This window comes from Hydra viridissima, unplaced genomic scaffold (assembly GCF_058129835.1).
Source record: "Hydra viridissima isolate aposymbiotic clone 2 unplaced genomic scaffold, HvirCarnegie_v1 scaffold_6, whole genome shotgun sequence".
Lineage (NCBI taxonomy): Eukaryota > Metazoa > Cnidaria > Hydrozoa > Anthoathecata > Hydridae > Hydra > Hydra viridissima.
Genome location: NW_028324305.1, coordinates 18,200,511 through 18,221,236, shown reverse-complemented (window position 1 = coordinate 18,221,236; position 20,726 = coordinate 18,200,511). Strand labels below are relative to the sequence as shown.

At 29.1% G+C, this 20,726-nt stretch overlaps 2 protein-coding genes across 4 annotated transcripts; one reads left to right on the top strand and one right to left on the bottom strand.

Moving 5' to 3' along the window:
* Positions 1-353: 353 nt before the first annotated feature.
* Positions 354-3,637, bottom strand: LOC145189777 (protein disulfide-isomerase A4-like). Its single transcript, XM_080066442.2, has 9 exons — positions 3,364-3,637; positions 2,939-3,144; positions 2,719-2,857; positions 2,386-2,591; positions 1,872-2,179; positions 1,619-1,775; positions 1,212-1,445; positions 904-1,067; positions 354-734 (listed from the first exon to the last, which is right to left on the bottom strand). Exons 1-9 carry the CDS (start codon positions 3,588-3,590, stop codon positions 483-485), a joined length of 1,893 nt encoding a protein of 630 aa, XP_079922568.2. The 5' UTR covers positions 3,591-3,637; the 3' UTR covers positions 354-482.
* A 3,763-nt stretch (positions 3,638-7,400) lies between these two features.
* On the top strand, positions 7,401-13,038 carry LOC149887346 (proteasome activator complex subunit 3-like). Of its 3 annotated transcripts, none has more exons than XM_090090587.1 (14): positions 7,401-7,601; positions 8,324-8,403; positions 8,898-8,930; positions 9,102-9,134; positions 9,418-9,480; positions 9,585-9,698; positions 9,865-9,904; positions 10,694-10,731; positions 11,277-11,342; positions 11,442-11,510; positions 11,736-11,803; positions 12,033-12,087; positions 12,309-12,395; positions 12,847-13,038. In XM_090090587.1, exons 2-14 carry the CDS (start codon positions 8,383-8,385, stop codon positions 12,928-12,930), a joined length of 771 nt encoding a protein of 256 aa, XP_089946713.1. In that variant the 5' UTR covers positions 7,401-7,601; positions 8,324-8,382; the 3' UTR covers positions 12,931-13,038. The 3 variants fall into 3 exon arrangements, with proteins under 3 accessions (XP_089946713.1, XP_089946711.1, XP_089946712.1); XM_090090585.1 differs by lacking the exon at positions 7,401-7,601 and adding an exon at positions 7,687-7,871; XM_090090586.1 differs by lacking the exon at positions 7,401-7,601 and adding an exon at positions 7,709-7,740.
* Positions 13,039-20,726: the final 7,688 nt, after the last annotated feature.

Genomic DNA, 20,726 nt, shown 5'->3' with positions numbered 1-20,726 from the left:
CTTTTTTAGAACTTCCTTAGCCTTGTATGTTTAGCTATATACATTAGTCTATAGTTACACAATCAGATTTCACACAACTTTGTTGCTACCCTAATATCATGTCAGTAATCAGCTAATTAATTAACGAGCTATTGATTACTTTTTGAAATAAATTTAAAAAAACATTTCTTTTGTGAGTGAGTTATAAAGATATTATAAATTGTTCCTTGACTTTGTGGCAGTACTGCATATTCTCATTAGCAGTTAAAGGTCTAACAAGAAGAATTGAAGACCTTAGTACGTAAAGCATTTAACATAAAAAAACCGTTTTGGGAAAGCCTGTAGAGGGATTGGTTAAAAAAGGTACAAAAGTATTTTAAAGCTTTCGTATTTTTTTAAAAAAACCAGTTAAGACTTGTTAAATTTCATTTTGATAACAGTGTGACTAAAGTATTTTTACCAGTAAGGTCTTCATTTCTTTCTAATTAAAGATTATAAAAAGTTCAAAGTTCTTGCTTATCTTTCTTTTTCAAAACCACAGAATTATCTTCAATAAATTTAACTAAGTCACTAAGTTCTCTTCCACCATCCATTTTAATTGGTTTATCTTTTTTACCAGGAAGTGCATAATAAATAGTTGGATAACCACTCACTTCATAAGCTGCATGTGCTTCGTTCTCAGTGGCATCAATTTTAGCTATAACTATATTTTTTTCGTTTTTGAATTTCTTTGCTAATTTTTCAACAACAGGCTCCTGTAAAAAAAAAAAAAAAGAATTGAAATGCTTAATTTTGTGGCTGTATACAGATTTTAGCAAACAAATTTTAAAAAAACCCAACCATATCTTTAAAAAAGGTATTTATCAAACTAACATAGTAATGTTTTGCTAAAGTAAAAATAGTTATACATCAAATATAGCTTACTAGTTTTTTACAGTGTCCACACCATGGAGCATAAAATTCAATGAAAACCTCTTTTGATTCATCCATAACAATATTGTCAAATGATTTGCCAACAACAACTTGGACTTTGCCTGGTTGTGCCTTCTTTGCAACAGCTTGAGATTTTATCACAGGTTTTAATTTACCTTAATAAAAACAGGTCTTTTCTTAGCATACAGGTCAGCAATTTTCACTTTGGCTCTTGTAACACAAAATTGTTAGTGATTAAAAACAGCACAATTCAAATAGTTTTACAAGAAAAACTGAAAAAGGAATAAACCAAAGGTTACCTTTAAAAAAATCACTAACAAATTCCTCTAATGTTTCTTCATTGAATTCTTCATCTTTCATTGCAAAACGCTGCCCTTTCTGATTGTAAATGCCAACATTGACATTTTCTCCTGAATCAGATAGACCAAGCTCCTTTAGTTTGTGTTCAAACATGGTTTCGTCAGCAACAGCAAACAGAGCATTAGGGTATTTCCTTGCAACAGGCACAACTTTGTTCCTCCAAAACTGTGTCACTATGAAAATAAAGCTTCAAAATTTTACAAGTCAATTTAAACAAGTACTGAAACTGAAAAATATGCTCCATTAAAACATGTGAATCTTCATTTTAAAAACAAATTAAACATAAGGTAGACGCAACAGTTAATTTAATAAAATTACCTGTTGCACCTAAGCATAAATTACTTACATGATCTGTACTCTGGTTGAAAGTTTACATCGTAAAATACTAAAACCAATGGTCGCTTTGAAAATCTTGATTCAGTATGCTGTTGGTAATGACCAACTAAAGGCACACAGTGTTCTCTGTAAAATGCTTGCACTTGGCTTTCACCTTTTGATACGTCCTAAGATAAAGTTTTTTAAAAAGAAACATTTTTTGAATAACATTTAAGAGAAACCATCTATAAGATATTATTTAAGAAAAAGAAAATATAGCTTACATCAAAAAGCTGATATTTAGGCTCATATTGAGTAAGAAGGTATTCTGGATGTGCAATTAAAATACTGCTAGCTTCTAATCCAAAATAATGCTTAGCATCAGATGCAAAAGTATGGCCAAAACTATAATCATCTCGTACAGCATTGTTTGAATCAATGTACAACTTAAAAAGAGGATCTTCCTTGCTTTCAAAAACACCTAATATTACTGGCTCATCTAAGTTAGATTTAAGGAATTTCTTGACATCAGCCATAGTTTCATAAAGTTTAGTTGGATCACCAGCTTGACTTATCATATATTCAGCAATTCCTTTTAACAGAATATAGTAAATGATAATTTAGAAAAAACCTACTAATATTATTTATACTTATTATTTAACTTTTTAAGTGATAAGTGAATAAAATACAACAAAATAAAAACCTGATTATCTTATTCACATAAATTATCACTGAAACTTAAAAATGAAGCAGAAACTACCAGCAAATTATAGCAATAATTTGATTTTAAAGTGATACCTGGTTCTTCTCTGGGCCCTTTGTAGTCTGTTGCTTTTCCATTACGAAACACTTTCATAGTAGGGTATCCTGTAACACCATATTGCTCAGCTAGCTCCTTTTCTATAGTGGCATCAACTTTACCAATTAGTATAGGAGGGTTTCTTGATTGTAACTTTAAAGCTGCTTTCTCAAGTTGTGGAGCAATTTTTTTACAATGACCACACCTTTAGAAAAAAATTTATATCTCTTTGATTTTGTTTTACAAAACAAAAATTGTAAAATAAAAATAAAAATAACTTAAACAAATTTGAATGTTAATATTTAGTATGACTATTGAAATAGAAAACTTACCAAGGTGCATAAAATTCAACAAGCATGATTTCCTCCTTTTCTGTTAATTCAGTGAAGTTATCTTTTCCAAGTACAACAACAAAATCTTGGGGTGGAACATAATTTGGATCAGCTCTTTGACTCATGAAATTTATAATACCTAAAATAGAGCCAATTTCACATTAAGGAATACAACTTCAGAGATCTTAGATTGTAACTCAAATAGCTTTATTTTATTTACCTTTTTCATCTCTTTCACCATCATAATCCGATGGCTCTCCATCTTTGAAAACTTTTAGGGTTGGATAACCTTGTATGTTAAATCGATTTGCCAGTTCACTTTCTTTTGTACAATCCACTTTACCTAGTAATACTGGAGGGTCATTTTTTTTTAATTTTTCAGCAGCTCGACTATATTCAGGTGCTAGCTGTTTGCAATGACCACACCTAGTCAAAAATAACCAAATTTGTGGTAAACCTAATTTAAAAACCACTTTTTTAAACAGACAATGTAATACACAACTAAATAATGTAATAAACACAACTAAAACATGAAATTGTACATACATATACAAATATATTACTGCTAAAGGTTGTTTACATAGATTATGAAATCAATTTCTTAAAACCAACTTGATTCTTAAAAAAACTTAGTGGGTGGCTTACCATGGTGCATAGAACTCTACTAAGGTTAATTTCTGAGAACTAATAAAACGATCAAAGTTGGTATCTGTTAAAACAATTACATGGTCTTCTTCTGTCGGCTCATCAGATTCATTTTTTATATTTTTTACTGCTTCCTCAGATTTTTCACTACCAGCTACATCTTCGCACTGAGTGGAGGAAAACAAAGTGAACAGTAGTAGACAGAGACACGTTTTGATATTCACCATTTTGTATTTTAAAATAGTCTGCGGGTTTAACAAAATTGAATTCGTGGAAGGAGCCATTTGTTTACATCATTAACCAATCAGCTTTTCACAAGTTAATTATACCAGCCAATCATATCCTCCCGCGTCTTAAAATATACTCAACATTTAGAGCTTTTTTATGGATTCCCATTCTAAATTAAGTGGGATCTTCGGACATCTTTCAAAAAAAATTTTTAAATCTAAATTTATTAGCCGAAGAAATTGAAATAAAGGAGTCAATAACAAAAAAAGAAAACTCATAAAAAGTTTATGAAATCGAAAACTGTAGAAAAATCTACTTTTTACAAAATTTAAACAATATTGTAGTGGCATAAACAAATCTTTTAAAATTTTAGTGAAACAGAAATATTACACAAACATTTTTAGTCATAATATTAAAAATATTTAAGTCAAATTATCATAATATAAAAAACACTTAAAAAGAATCTAAGAGATAATGACATCAATTCTTATAAAGAGATAACATTAATTTTTATAAAACTAACTGCCCAACTCATTAATAATAAATGCGACAAAGTTAACTAAACCTATCATTAACCACTTTAAAAATTTCTTTACTGCCCTTACATTGATTTAAACCATACCTTCCCAGTCATCAACATATTTATTTAGTTTTTAAGTGCTCTATTCATTATTCTCTTATTTCTTATTATCAAACGCGCTTGTGATGCTAATCTTAAATAAATTTCTCAAAAACTAAATAAATACATTAATTAGGACATGGCCATTCTTGCTGAATGGTTTCAAGCAAATAAAACCTTATTAAATACTAAAAAAAAAGAAGAGAAATAGTAGTATTTAAGACCCAATTTAGGGGAGAGGCGGGTACCCCGGACGGCGGGTAACACTAGACACTTAACGTATAGCTTAAACTAAAGAAGTTAGTTAATCTTAAGTACCACAAAAAGATTCGTTTAATAAAGCTGTGGCATATGCAAAATATCTATCCCACTGCACCAAAGCACTCTTTTAGGAGTGCGAAATATTGTTTGGTACCATCAGAAGAACTACGTATCATCATATTTGATTTACTTAATGCTGTATCTAATTTTTATTTATACCTTTAACTTTTCATTAATTTGTGATCAAATTTAATTCACAATACTTTATAAAAGTAATTTTTTTTTGTAAATTAAGTATAATTGGGTGTTACTGGACACATGTTTGGAAGTTACCTCCGGACACCTTTTCACATACAGGGTGCCTCAGCGATTCGCGAACTAATTTTTGGCTAAGTTTTGTGATGTAAATAAAAAAACTTCTGAAATTTGTTTTTGTTGGTTAATGTTCAATGAGCGTTATAGATTTGAATAAAGTTGTGAACAAAAAATATTTTTGTTAAAAGTTTGGAAGCCATAAGGACTGAAGTTTTAAATTTGATTCACGCGGGTTGGCCTACAACTAAAGTGATTCGTATTTATTGCAAAAATGCCCACTCAAGTTTCAAGTCACTAAAGTGATCAATTAATCGTGCTTGGAACTCAATGTTAAGGGACTATATAATCAGCACCTGCTAGTCCTTTTGTCCATAGGCTTGAAGCAGTGATAAAAAAAAAAAAAGGAGACCTGATTGAATGTTAAGGTGTGAAAAGTATTATCTTTAACTTTTCTTTAATTTATATTCCATGAGTATAATTTTTTAGTGCTTTAAAAACTCATTTTGAAAAATGTTCTAAAATGTTTGCAAATCGCTACCGCATCCTTTGATGAAAATTTACAACTTTTCACATAATGAAATTTATGAAGTGATAAAGTATGATTTTATAAGTGAAGGATTTATGTGCATGCCTGGGGCTACATTCAACTTGAATATCGTACTTCGTCATTTTTTTTTACTTAGTTAACTTAGAAAGCGGCATTCACTTATAAACAACAAAACTTCAAGCTCAATTTTTTTCAATTTGTTTTTAATTAGTAAATGGCTAATATATATAATTCTAAACGATGGCGGTTTGAAAATGAATGCATCCCAAATAATATGCCAACCATGTTTAGCAGAGAACTGAGTGGGGATTTTTTGAGAGAAAAAAAAGAAGGTAAAAAACTGTCAGAAATAATTCTTACAGATTTGGATACAGATTGCGTTAAATTTGACAGATTAAACTTAATGTTTCGCATATTCATGACTTTTATAACCCCTCAACCCTGAATCTGAAAATATTCCCATAATCCTGAGATATTAGGCATAAAAGTTATATAAAAGTTATTCGTTTTAATATTATAATACCACAGATTATAATCACTGGGATGGCTGAGTAACATTATGTAACTTAAATTATAAATAAACATATGCCCATTGGTAAAAAAAGAGTTGAAGTTATGTATAAAGATTGTGTCCGGGGCTAACCTCCATTTTTGAAAGTTGTTGATTTTCTTATATAACTTAGTTTGAGTTTTGTGCTTTTGTTAAGTGCTCTATCATTGTTTTTAATTTGATAAATAGGTGTTTCTACTTTAATCAAAATTTGTTTACTATATTTTCCTACTTTAATCAAATTTTTTCTACTTTAATCAAAATTTGTTTACTATATTTTCCGTTTGCTTATGGGTAATATCTCTGATATTCTTAAGTATTCGGTGCTACCCACCTCTCCCCTACTAACCTTTCTAAGAAAACTAATAACAACCTTTCTAATAATTTGAACTTTATAAGAAATGAGACTTATCATGGTGTTGGAATAGATGGGAACTTTCATTCAAAACACTCGTTTTCAAAAAACTGGTCCACAACGTCAATTTATTGAATTAAAATATTAAAAAATACAAAGAGAAATAAGATATCATTAATCCATACTTACTGAGAAGCCTTGTGTGTCGAAAATTAAAGTTTACTACAAATAAGATATATTGGTTTCAACTGTAATAAATAAATAGCTTCCTTATTACCTTTTACAATAAAGTAATTTATGTAGTACTTATTTTCTAATTACTTATAAATTTATAATAAATCTCTAAAATTGCGCTTAATTGTTGTGTTTATTTTTCATCCCTGACGCTTGATACATTCAAAGAACATAAACTTCTACGGTTTTAACCATATGTGGCAAAGGATGTTTTACGACTTAACTCGTAGCTATTGCCTTATAAATTTTGGGATATCAGTTTACACGGAGTCGGCATCAAACGTATTAATTGTTTATTTGTCTGGGATCAACAACACAATCTCCTTCCAACCATTCTTCATAAATAATTTAGTAATATGACTAGATGTGGGCATAACTTGAGATCAATCACCTAACAACTTAACCATCCCATTTGAGTTGATAATTAAACGTAAGAGTTAACTTCATTACTTCATTACACTGTAATATATACAGTGTAACCTATTTTAACACATTTTGTTCTTAAGTACAAGAATCTTAAAGCCACCCCCATTATTTCCACCAAAACGTTACGATTAACTTGATTGTTAATTTCTAACCTTTAATTTTTTGTGTGCATATACACACGTGTATATATAAGTTCATATTTATTTTTGATTGCTATTAGTATCTCTTTTAAAATCCTATTTTACTTGTGTTACTTTTATGTAAATCAGCTAAATTTCTATTTTTATTATATGATTTATTTGCAGTTAGTACAATAATTACTATCCGCAATGACTTGTGTATTATATTATCGTTATTGGCACGAAATTTATATTAATATATGTAATGCTAACACAAATCAACTTATTCTTATCAGTAGATAACCTTCCATTTTAAACAAGGTTATTGCAATTATTGCTACTGATAAAATAAAAGTGTAAGCGATTGAAACCCCACTAGCGCTAATAAAATAACGTTTTTGAGAAAACTTCGACGTATTAACACTGAGCTGTGACCTATCGCTTTATCGTATGAAAATCAATCCAATTTAAGTTGTTTTTTTTTTTAATACTCTTTGAGGATGCTCAGTTTTATGCAGTTAGTGATCTTTCATGAAAGGCATCAATAGAGAGGAAAAAAACGTTTAACTATTCTCTCGGGAAAGGTTAGTATTAGATAAAGCCATCGAATAACAGGAACGAATATCCCGCGTTGAAATATAAGATTCTGTTCTGTTTAATATTCATTTTCATTTTTCTGAAGAATGGCGTCGTTAATAAAGCATGGCCTAGTTCTGACATAAAGTATTATAAAAAACAATAGTTTCTTTTAATAACATCTAATGAGTCTAAACGGTTTTAGTTGTTTAATATTACCTTAGAATGCAAATAACTAACTCTGTTTTTTTTTAAATAGTGTGAGAAAATAAGCAATAGTAAGTACCGTAAGTTGTCTTAACTGAGTAGTAAAAGGTCAATTTATTTTTAACATAAAAGTTACTAGAACTTATACTTTAAATACTAATACTAAGTTTTAAAGCGACTTAAGTTATTTGTTTAAGTTAATTTCAAAAATACAATAATTTATTTACTTTTCTTTCTATTAACCAGGAAAAAAGTAACTCTTTTCAAACACAGCTGTATTCTCTCAAAGTATTGTCTAAGAAAAAATCTAAATAAATTTTATATAACTTTTAAATTTTTATTCAGCAAAGCATAAAACTTAACTTTGTTGGTGTATAATTATTGTATTTAATTAATTGTTATTAGTTTAGTGTCATTAAAAGCATTTAAAATTCTAGGTGATAAGATTAAAAAAGAAGTTGATAATTGTATTATTGATGTATATATAGAAACCAGAATATTAATTTCAGCTTTCAATTTTTAGTATTCAGCAAGTGTCTGTACATATATACTTGCTTTCATATATATTTGTAAATATATGCCATGTCATCAAACGATTACAAGGTAAATTATTTAAAGTATTTAAATTTGTTAGAAGATTTTTGTGATGTAATTAGTTTTATAGTCATATGGTAAAAAGTTGATGTTTTTGCTTAAGGTGAATTTTTGAACTTTCTAAAACTACAGAGCTCCATGCCTCTCCCCTTTAAAAATGTTTCTAAAGTTAAGTTATCACTTTAATGTTTAGCTCAATAAAAGTACAAAAATTAACAAAATATTTCTGGGCATATGCTCCATTAAAAGTTGTAGCTGTTGGTTTGCTTTTTATGAAATCTACGATTTAATTAGTTTAATTTAGAAGAGCTATTTTTAAATGTAATAAATCAGCTGCAAACTTTCTGATTGATACTTGAAATTTTTTTTGAAAGAAAGTTCTATTTAATTATTGTGAAGAGTTTAATTTTGTAAGCATTTATCATGGTATAAGTTGTTTTTCTATCCACAAGTCATGACAAGAACTTTTAAATTTATCTCTACTTATATACTGATTTCTATAGTTTGGAAATTTGAACCTGAAGAATGCAAAAGAGGTATGTTTTATATAATTTATACTGCATTAGTTTTATATGAAAAACAATCCTTGTCTACCTTCAGGTAAAAATTATTCAAAAACATGGATAAAGACATTATTCAAAATTTATATTTAAAAATAAATATAAATTTTGATCATGTATTATAAAATTATGCATTTTTAAAACTAGGTATCTGACTACGCAGCACAGATAGTTGTTGATGTGAGTTTTTTTTTCCTATTTGTTATGGATGTTTTGAATGAATAGATTTAAGGTATTTAAAATTTTTTATTAAAGAACAAGAATCTTAAACAGCTTTTTTTTTCATTATATTGAATCAGCTTATTTTTATGCAATGTGCCTCAACATTTAGCTGCTGATAAAAGAAATTTTATTATTATTAGATAGTTAGCCTTCAGAATAATTTTTTTTTTTATTACTTACAATCAAAATTAATGTTGTCTGTCCTTAAAAATTTTTAAAAGCTTTAATATTTTCTTTAAAGACAGAAAAACTTGTTACAAATGCTATACCTGACAAAATCTTTGCTCTGGATAAAATTATAATGGTAAGATACAGTTTTAACAATCAAAATATCAAATTTAAAAAAACAACATTTTATTGAGAGCAATGGAAACTTTTTAGAGATTTGTTATGAAAAATTTTTTGCAGGAAGAATTTTTGGTGGTGAAAGATATTGTGAAACAAAATTTAGATTTGGATCCTTATGAAAATCTTGTCCCAAACTCAAATCATAGCGACTATATTAATGATGGCATCACTTCGGTGATTATTTAATAAATTATTGTTTTAATTAAATTGAGCTATTACAGATTTTTTATTGGTTATAATTCTTTTTCTTATTTTTATTCATAGTGATTTTTTTTTATTGACTTATTTACAAAAGTATCTATGTTGATTGACAAAAAAAATCTTTTAAAAATATTTTTAGAACTGCAAAAAAAGAAAGCTAGATGAAGATGATCAAGATGGTAATATTGATCAAAAAAATGTTTCATGGTTTAAAACTTTGGAGAGAGTGGTGAGAAGTGGGACAAAGAACTTGTATATCGACAAAAACTGCATTTTTTACCTTCCATCTATTTAGAAATAATCTCTAACTTCTTTAATAATTTAAACATGTTATTGTTTATGGTTTTACATGTTAGTTTACCTTATGTTTTATTGTAATAGTTTACAAAACAAACATTTTGTATATAGTGGTAAGAAGTGGGACAGTCAGAGGAGAAGTGAACAGTCATAGAAAAAAAGATATTCAATGACAACCTAAAAATTGTCGTAGAAATTAAGGACCAACACAATTTTTTCACTGATCATAACTACTTTGCATTAAAAATTGCTTGTCCCACTTCTCACCAAAACTAATTCATTATACTAAATCCTTTACAAATTCATTTCTATGAGCACAAATCAAAAACTAATAACTTCATTACATCAGCAAATAGAGAAGCTTACCTTAACACTATACTAATCAAGATCGAAAAAGTGACTAACAAATAGGAAAAGGCAAAATAATCTTCTTTTGATAACTTTTCAATACAAACAAATCTAAAGAAACCAAAATGAAGTAAAAACTGAAGTTCTGGTAGAAGTATGTTTCAAAATGATGTCATAACTTTGGCCCCAAAAAGATAAAAAAGTGAACTATCCCACTTCTCACCACTCTCTTAATGCTCTGCTCCTCGCATGCAAAGATTTTCTTATAGCACTTGTTTTAGAATTTTGTTAAGTTTTTTTTTATTTACATTTATTCTCTTTAGACCTTGCCCATATAAAAAAGAATTTTCCTTGCAATAAGGTAAAGCTATTTTTTCCAAAAGATCTTAGTGTTAAATAAGTAAATTAATTCCAATTTTATGATCTGATATGATTACATCTTGGCAAAAGTAGAACGTTTAAAATTTACTCAAAAAGTTATCAAGTCATGAAGTTGTATATTAGGCTATTATGAAATTTAGTATATCAATCATTTTAGTGTATATATCAAATTTCTGGAATTTAATGTAGTCAAACCAATTTTTCTTCTTGTGAAAACCTTGTGTATGTGTTTATATGTATGTATGTATGTATGTATGTATGTATGTATGTATGTATGTATGTATGTATGTATGTATGTATGTATGTATGTATGTATGTTATGTATGTATGTATGTATGTATGTATGTATGTATGTATGTATGTATGTATGTATGTATGTATGTATGTTATGTATGTATGTATGCATGGATGCATGCATACATACATGCATGTATGCATGTATGCATGCATGCATGTATGCATGCATGTATGTATGTATGTAATCTTAGGGACTGTTTTTTTTTTAATAAGCATTTTAAATTTTAGAGGCTGTTAAAGTTAATAGATCTTATAAAACCAGAAGTCCAAGATATGGTTGAAATCTGTGAAAAGGTATTAAAAGTTTCAAAAAATTATCCACCCATTTGAATATCTCAGCAAATAAGAGTTAGGAACAACTATTTATTATGAAATTAGAAAATTTTTCTTTAGATGCAGATGTGGATTCAGCTTTTAATACCAAGGATTGAAGATGGAAATAACTTTGGAGTTTCTATTCAAGTAAATGAATAGAAGTTATTTTATTCTTTTTGCTAAATTATTTTTCTAATTTTCTTGCTAATATTTTAAGTTATATATATATTTTTTTGTTATTAAATATTTTTTAATAGTTTATATATATATATATATATATATATATATATATATATATATATATATATATATATATATATATATATATATATATATATATATATATATATATATATATATATATATATATAGGAAGAGGTTTTAAATGAAATTCATCGGATACAAAGTGATTCAGTAACTTATTTGGACTCAATTGCACGGTGAATATATTATTTTTTCTTTTTAACATAATGAATTATACATGATAAATGTAAAAAGAAATATATGCTCTGTTTATATGCAGCCTTGATTTGTTTCTTTCAGCTATTTGATGATGAACTTTTTTATTCAAGAACAATTTATGTTCTTGCTCATTTAAATTAGATGTTATTTTAAATAATGAAATTGTGAAAAATGTTCTCAATACATGTTTAATAATTCATTCTCTAGCTATTATATCACAAGAGCAAAGATTGCTTCAAAAATTGTTAAATACCCATTCCTTGTAAGTCTCTTTTATTCTTTGAAATCTTTATTTTACAACATTTTGCAACAGATGTATCAATTATCTTTATCAAATAAAAATTATTTGCTGGAGTGCTGTAGATTTTTGGAACTAAACTGTGTTAAACTGATCAAGAATATATATATATATTTTAATGCTATTAAAAATCGAGTCTAAATGATAATCTAAATTTTTTAAAAAAAGCTGAGTTTATTTTTTAGAGTGACTATAGACGAGCAGTTAAAGAAATAGATGATAAAGAATATATGAGCCTTCAATTTGGTATAAATGAATTGAAAAGCAATTATGTAAGTACTTGTTTTGATGTTATTTTCGTCTCTCTATATATATGTATTTTATGATATGTATGCATGTTACGTATTTTATAATATTTTCGTCTATATATATGTATTTTATAATTATAATTCATCTGTAATTTTATAATAATAATTCATCTGTAATGTATTTGTATTTCAAAATATTTCTGTCTGTATGCGTTTATAATATTTCGCTTTATTTACATTGAGTGTGTATACACGAATTGAGTAAACAGAGAAAATGGAAGCTAGATAAAAGGCACTATTTAAAGTTTCTTAAAATCAACATTGAAGACCTCAACTAATTCGAACTGTTTCGATCTCTTTGTTGCAAGCCTCTAAGAATTCTTTGTCGATTCGATAAAATAAAAAAATAGAATTTCTAACAATTGATAAATTAAAAATCTAATTTTAAATAATGAGTTCTTTTTTTTCTTCTTAGCTTCTCATATTGGATTTGGTTTCAAAGAACTATGAGAAAATAAAGAAACCTCGCCCTTGTAATAATCTTAATGCGATGTACTAAGTCTACATGATGAATGTTCTGATAATGTCAATAATATGTAGAGTCTAATGTTCATATATATTCTACGTTTAATGCTGTTTTATTTTAAAGATAACTGTTTAGAAGGGACCTTTGTTTTAAATCTATGAGTTTGAAGTATTTCTCTTCTTTGAAAACTTTTTTCTTTCGTATTCCCCTCTTCTTTTTTTGTGTAGGAAAAAGATGAATTAAATTAAATTTAATGTATCCTTAACCGCAAGCTTCGGTTGAGTCGTATTTCTGTGTATCTATATGCATATTTATCATTCAAAAAGTTCTGAAATCTAAAGGGGACGCATCAGTATAAAAAGTTTCAAAAGGATGACACCAGCTCTTTTTTAATCACTTTTTGGTTTTAATTTAATAATAGAAATATTAGAATTTTTTTGGTAGGTAGTTCTTAATACTTGATTTTTATTTTACAATTTTAAAACACATTTAAAGAGAACTTCACGAATTAAAACAATTCATCCATTACGCTTTAATGAATCTTTTTAATAATTGTGCGAAGAAAACAGAATCAGTCGTAATGTTGGAACTGTAAAACGACATCTGCGTGATTCAGGATTATTTGGGAAGCGTCCTGCAAAAAAAAACCATCGGTTTCCTACAAAAATCACATTGCCTAAATTGAGTTTGCCAATCTTCACCTTCGTTATCAAAAGATAGGTTCAATATTCACCGTGTGCCTGGGGGAAACCGAACCTCTATGTAAACACCCAAAAAGATGTATTATGTCATTCTTTGACATACATATACTAGTTATAAAAATTATAAAGATGAAATCATTTGTTGGGAAAATTTTGAGAAACGGCCCTTAAAAACCCGCAAATATAAAAAAAAGGTATAAAATCTTTTTTTAAGGTGATGCAAAGTATAGTTTACAGTTAAGTACAATTTAATTAGATATAAAAACATAAAATACATAATTGCACACTACGTAACTAAATTTTATTAGCATTAAAGTTTAGAATAGCCTTTGAGTAGTTTTCCATATATCTAGGTGAAGAAATGTCTTTTATCAAGTGTCGCTCTCAAACCTCCAAGAATGCTGAATGTAAGTTTTCCAACTCCTGTTCTGAAAACTGACCAAGTCCCCTTCCTGTTATATTGATGAACTGTTCAATGTGTGTGTATTACATGAAGCTTAGGGGTTTTAGACACTCCAAACTCTTCCTGTAAAGACCTAAAAGACATCCTTAGGTTTTTTAAAACATTTTTATAATCAGGATCTACAGACACACCAAATGTAGAGTCAATGACCTTTGAAAAATCATGCATGTAATCCAAAAAATCAGACAGCTCCATAGGAAGTACTTTCTCCAATTTATCAAGGAGTCTTAGAAACTTAAAACACTCATTGCCTTCCAGTGTGTCACCATCGTATGGTTCGAAGAGAATAGAATGTCCTGCTAACCAATCCTGAAGTCTTGGCCAAATGTTTTGTAGCTCCTTAAGGACATGATTTAGGGACAACTTAAGATGAAGAGCTGGTGGTGGGCTCTTAAGGATCACCAAGCTGTCATCAGGATCATCTTCAAGAAAGAGCAAAGGAGTCGCCACACAGTATACTCTTTTGCTTTGATCTTTTTTCCTCCGGAGGTTTCCAATCCTCTTTGTGGTTTTTAATATTCTCGAATGTTCTAAGTGTAGCATCTGTCTACCAGGCTTCACTTCCTTCACCATTTGGAGACTCACAGTATAAGCATGGATATTTCGATGCATATGACATTATTCTTTCTAATCTCTCATAGCCTCCTTTATACGAGGCTATGAGAGATTAGAAAGGTATCTTTGGAAATTTATTTTCTTTTTCATTTAAGTCTCAAGTTTTTCAGAACTGAAATAACTTGACGATCAGTCAGCATAGCTTCCTGTTGTATTATAGAGACATTCTCTGCAGTCAGAAATCCCTCAGCTATTGTTTCCTTGTTCTCTTCCGGCAATAGTATCAAAGGTTTTCCACCATTAGGGGACGTAATGGAGATGACTGAATTACCTGATTCTCTCTTTATTTTATTGTTTTATAGCTGCTCTGTTCAGCCAGTTTGGGATTGCCCAATGCTCCCCTACCTCCCCTACTTGAACAACCAATTGTAACATTTCATTTAAAATAATACAAAGTAAACAACAAATACTCCTCTACCTCCTCTACCTCCTCTACCTCTTACCTAAAGATAGATTTTCTATAAAAATTAACAAGGTAAATGTTAAAAAATAAGTTGCAATTTTATATATAAATACCTTGTTATAGTTTTTAGCTCTAGGCCATAGTTCTCTGCTATTGATAGATTGACTGTAGAATCTCTATTTTTTATCTTGTTTAAGTCCAATCTGCAGTCAATACAAAGCCTAGATGGAAACCTTGGATCTTGCAGTGAATAGTTTGACACCAAATGAGCCTTCAATTCAACCTCTTGTGTATTAGTAACTTGTCTGTTTGCTTTTTTTCCCCTTGTGCAAAAGCAAATCGCACAAACTTGTGCACGGTTTTCATCGTGTGATTTTGGAGGCATTGTAATTAGCTCACAAATAATGTTTGATTTTTTAGTTATATTTACTAACCTAATAAAATTTTATATATTTAATTGTTTTTATGTTTTAATTTAAAATATATATATTTAAAATCAAACTATTAAATAATAGCTCATTTTTTTGCTAGTTAGGGCTTAAAATGCTCTGTTATTGAAACTCGGAGCTATAACAATAAATTAAAGGAAGTAAATTTCTGAAAAAATGTAATAAAATGGAGGGAAAAAAATGTATATTTTTAAAATTCAACACTCTAGATAAAAAAAGTAGTTTTTATCCTGTTTTTATGGCTTTTTTTTTGTTTTTGCGAGTTTTAAAGGGCCATTTCTCAAAAACTTCCCAACAAAAAAAAAAGTTTTTTGGGGTGTTTTCATCAGGGTTCAGATTCATCCAGGCACACAATGTATTCTAAAAGTGATATTTTATGCTGTTTAGATCTGATGGACTAAAGTACTTTCAACGTCCTGTCAGTCGAATTCTAAGTATTTGTGATGATGCTGGAAATTTCTTTAGCTTTTTTAATAGGCATGACGTTGTCTGTTTTTTATCTTAATCTCTTTAATCTTGAGTCGCACTAAAGATAGAAAGTTTCTTTGGCTAAGCAAGGTAGAATGCTGATTACTAAATCAGAAAAAGTAAAACAATTATCAAAATTCCCAGCAAAAAAGATGAACTAAAGAATTGAAATACGAATTTTTTACTTGATCTGTTTTTACTTGTTTTTAATTTGATCTTCAAGGAGTTAATCGTTAAACAGATCAATTCATCTCTTATGTTTTTAGCATTATAACGATTCTAATCTTCAAAGCATACTCATATCACCGTTATTTCCAATGCTTATTTAAAACATTGTTTATATCCATCGATTTCCTCACCAAGGAAATCTCTATCCATCGATTTCCTCATTAAGGAAATTTCCTCGGACTGAAAAAACTATTTTCTTTCTTTGCTGTAATGAGATGTATTAATTTCTTTTAAGTGATTTTAAAAGTTTTGAAATACCACAATAGAAAAATTGTGAAATACCACAATAGAAAAGATAGCGATGAAATTAACAGCTAACTGCTACATACCATAAAATTGCAATAAATTTCTAACAGTAAATTTCAAATATGCAAAGTAAAAAACGATTAGAAAAAGAAGTTTACTCAACAACTTAATCACTAGTTTTCAATATATTTTTGAAAAAGGATTCAAAAAGACTATGATGCAATCACGTTTCCAGTTTTAAATGTTTAAATTTTATTGAAAAAAGGCTTTGCTCAAAAAAAATTTATTTCATAAATTGAATGAGTTTTTAAATGATTCTTCCGTATCATTTAAAAACTATTTGAGTAGTAAAAATCTCCAGACTTATTTTACTTAAAGTCATTTGAAAAATTGGTGAATGCAGGTAAATTTAGTGCCTATTGATCCGTCAAACAATTGAAAACATTATGACACTCAGTTTAGGTTTGTTTTTTTTTTTGCTAGTTATTGGTCCCAGTCTTTCTGTAATTATTTTGAATCCTTCACAAATCAGTAAAAAACGGCGCTGTTGGACAGCGCCATGTTTATCGACAACAATTAGTTGTTCATATATTAATTGTTTGTCTGTTGCGAAGTGAAGCACCCTTTTCTCTATTTTTTCAGAAAGATTTTAGACAAAAAATCAACAAGGTTAGGGTTAGGGTTAGGTTATATATAATATTTTTGTAAAATTTTCAGATGCAATCTGAGTCTCGCTGTTGACGAGTTTTAGTGTTGACGAGTATTAGTTAAAACCTGGCAACTCTTATGTTACCTCAGTTATTAAGTAAATCCTAATAACGGAGTTTGACAGAAAAAAAAACAAGCTAATAATTTGATTGATTAAAATGTTACGAGAATAATAACAAAAAAATCCCGCTACGAGACTCATATCCTAAATGCACGACTGTCGTTGATAAAGGAGAGTGAGATAAAGTTTTGACATTTTGTAAAAGTTTACATCACACACCCATTGGTAGAAGAAAAAAATTACTCTGGCAAGCTCCAGAAAAACCCTTTGGCTGGAGCAATTTTGACACTTTCCTGATCTCAAAACTATAAAAACTGAAATCATCTATCACCGTCCGCAGAAGAAAAGTGCGTTTAAAATTTTGCTAATTCTTAAAAAATTTAAAATAACAGCATTCAATATTTTTTGGCATTTTTACAGTATTATAAATATTCTTTATTCTAGATTGACATAAAAAACACAAAAGGTAACTTTTTAACAAAAAATTTCAAAAGATTATATAACAACTCAAGTTTTTAAATACTATTTTTTTCTAAAACAAAAGATATTCAATAGTTGCTGTAAAATAATCTGCAAAATCAGAAGAAACTACAATGGAAAATTGCATCTTTGAAAGTTTCATCAATGATCCTTAAGCTATGGTTGAGTAAACAGCTTTTACTCAACAAGATATCCAAGAGTGAAAAAAGCAGTTTTTCTCATTGAAGTATTAGAAAATGTGCACTATTTTCTAGTATTCATACTTTTCTCTTTCTTACAAGCTTTTGCTGTTGTAGTCAACCGAACAGGTTTGCAGCCACTTCCCATACTCAGTATGATCAATTGGCCTTTTGTATCTACTTCAGTGTAATTTAAAGTTGTAGTGCAAAGCCTCTAATGCCTGCTCACTGTATTTTCCTAGTGGTTCCCTTTGTTTTTCAATAAACTCTTTAACGTGGAAAAGTACTGCATGAACCTTTGGAGTGATGCTTCCTCTTGTCAGAGACAAGTATGCAGTGTGAAATTTATCAATTCTTTCTACATAGTCAGGCTCCAATTTGTTTCCAAAGCATCCAGAAACCACAGAATCAAATTTTCGTCGTGTTTCAATTATATCAAAGATGTCAAATGCGCAATCTTGTTCTGCCATTCTCTGAAGAAGATCCGCATTCTTCAGCATTTTCCTGCATTCATTTCCAGCAAACTACCCACCATGAAAAGGCTGTAGTTTGATATGTAGATCATTTAGCCAAGCTGAGACTTTTACCAAGACTCCCTTAGAATATTGTAAAGATGGTTTACAACACCCAGTAGTAAGTGGAGTTCCATTGGTGGAATGACGTCCAAGACAAGTGTGCTGTCTGGTACATTTAGAAGTGGCAAGTTGACAACATTTTGAATAGCTTAGTTTTCTTCAAATACTGACCACTTGCAATAAAATCCTCAAAGCATCGTCTCAAAGAGCCAAATGTTCGAGGGTTGCCACATTGGGCTAAATTCTTGTGAGAGGCATCATACCATCTGCAAGGGTGAGAGCTGGCATGTAACTGAACGCCACAAACAATGTTGGCTAACTTCAAATCTGTTGAGAGAAGGAGGTCAACTTTCTCGATTTCAAGAAGATTGAGGATCTTTTTAATATTACTGTAATTTTCAGGCACATCCTCAGCAATTGCAACTAGCAGCTGCTTCTTGACTCCACAGTCCCTGGCAGTTGGTGTAGCTAAAGTTTTCTTGCTTGGTGGTGACCCTGCCTCCATGCTCTGCTCTGCCTCTTGAATGCCTAAACTTACTTTCAAGAAACCACCACCACCATCAAGGCCAAGCTTTAAAATGTGTGATGAATAGATTTGTCTTTTCAACAGAACATCATAGAGGAGATTTTCATGGAAGTTAGGCTCCAAAATCTGACCCTTGGACACATAATTGATGGTTGAAGCAAACTTCTTCATGTTTGTGTTTGACAGGCCTGTGTTGACTTGCACTGCACAAGATCCTGAGTGCTCAATATAGGAGCATCACCAAAGAGTCTTTTTGCTCTTGATGAATCTGAAAGTTATCATTACATCACATTATTGTCTTGATTGTATGACATTCATAGTAATGCTATTAAATTTTTTTAACTCTAAATTCGACCAATCTGGCAGATTAGGCAGTCACAGTTGTTGTCTCTTGTTGAAGGTCGAACTTTGACAGATGTGAAGTCAAAAAGAGGTGGTAAACCGACTTCTGCTCCATTCTTCTTCTTTCCTATGGTGATTCGCCAAGTATCACATATTCCAAGAGGCACTATTTTGTCAGCAAAATCAAGACTTGGTGAAAGTATGCTCAATACCTCATCCATCATAGATTTTGTGAGAACTCTGAAAACATTACATAAAGCTCATCAGATAATGTATATCAAAAGAATTTTACGTTAAATATTCAAGTGAAGAAATAAATGTTTTATAAATAAATCAAAGTATTAAAGAAAAAGGAAAAATAACACAATACCTTGAGCTCTTTCTCATGCAGAGAAAACAGACGGTTTTTCTGCAGTCATTGTGTAATTTGGCTTGATTTGACATTTTTTTGCTTCAATTTAGGTTTAGAAACTGAAAAAATTCTTTTTTTCTATAACAATATTGAAATGTAGATTTTTTAAGTACACAGTTCAAAATTTGAGTAACAGCATAAATCTAAAAATGATACTTGCTGTTTCCTGGATTTGGTAAAAGTAATATAGTTTCAAAATTAAAAATTATTTTTTAATTTTGGTTAACTTACAGCATGGAAGTTACAAACAATATTCAATTAATGATCGCAAAGTTTTATACTGAATATCTAAAGTTAACGTAACAAAAGAGCTATGTAAATCATTAACAATTGCTCATCCTCAGATTTAGTAAAAATGAAATTATTTGCAGTTTTAGACTCTAATTAGTTTCTCTAACCAGATTATATGTTTTTAATTGTTTACTATATGAAAATTTAAGGTTACTACTCCTGTAAAAATGCCAAAAACTTTTAATGCTGTCATTTGCTGTTTTTTATAAAGCAAAAATTTAAAAATGAAATTTCTTCCACGGACGGTGATGGATGATTTCAGTTTTTATAGTTTTGAGATCAGGAAAGTTTCAAAATTGCTCCTACCAAAGGGTTTTTCTGGAGCTTGCCAGAGTAATTTTTTAACTAAATTACGAATTTCAAAAACAGCTAAAAAAATTAGGGATTTTTTAAAGCTTTTTTTTAGTGAACGCAAAAAAACAGAATTTCAGATAAACCATAAGAGCGCAGCTTTTATTCTTTCAAGATTTTATTCTTTTCATAATGAATTGTTATGTATTTAAAGAATATTAACTTTAAAAGAAGGATTTTATTAATTTTGTAATAATTTTCTTTTAAATTTTAAAAAAGATTTATACAACAGTTATTAGAAAGCTTTGCTAGTATATATTGTTTCAACTTTTGTGTTCATTTTTAAGGAATCGATTGAAAGTTTTGAGGAATAGACCAAAAATCCTTGAAG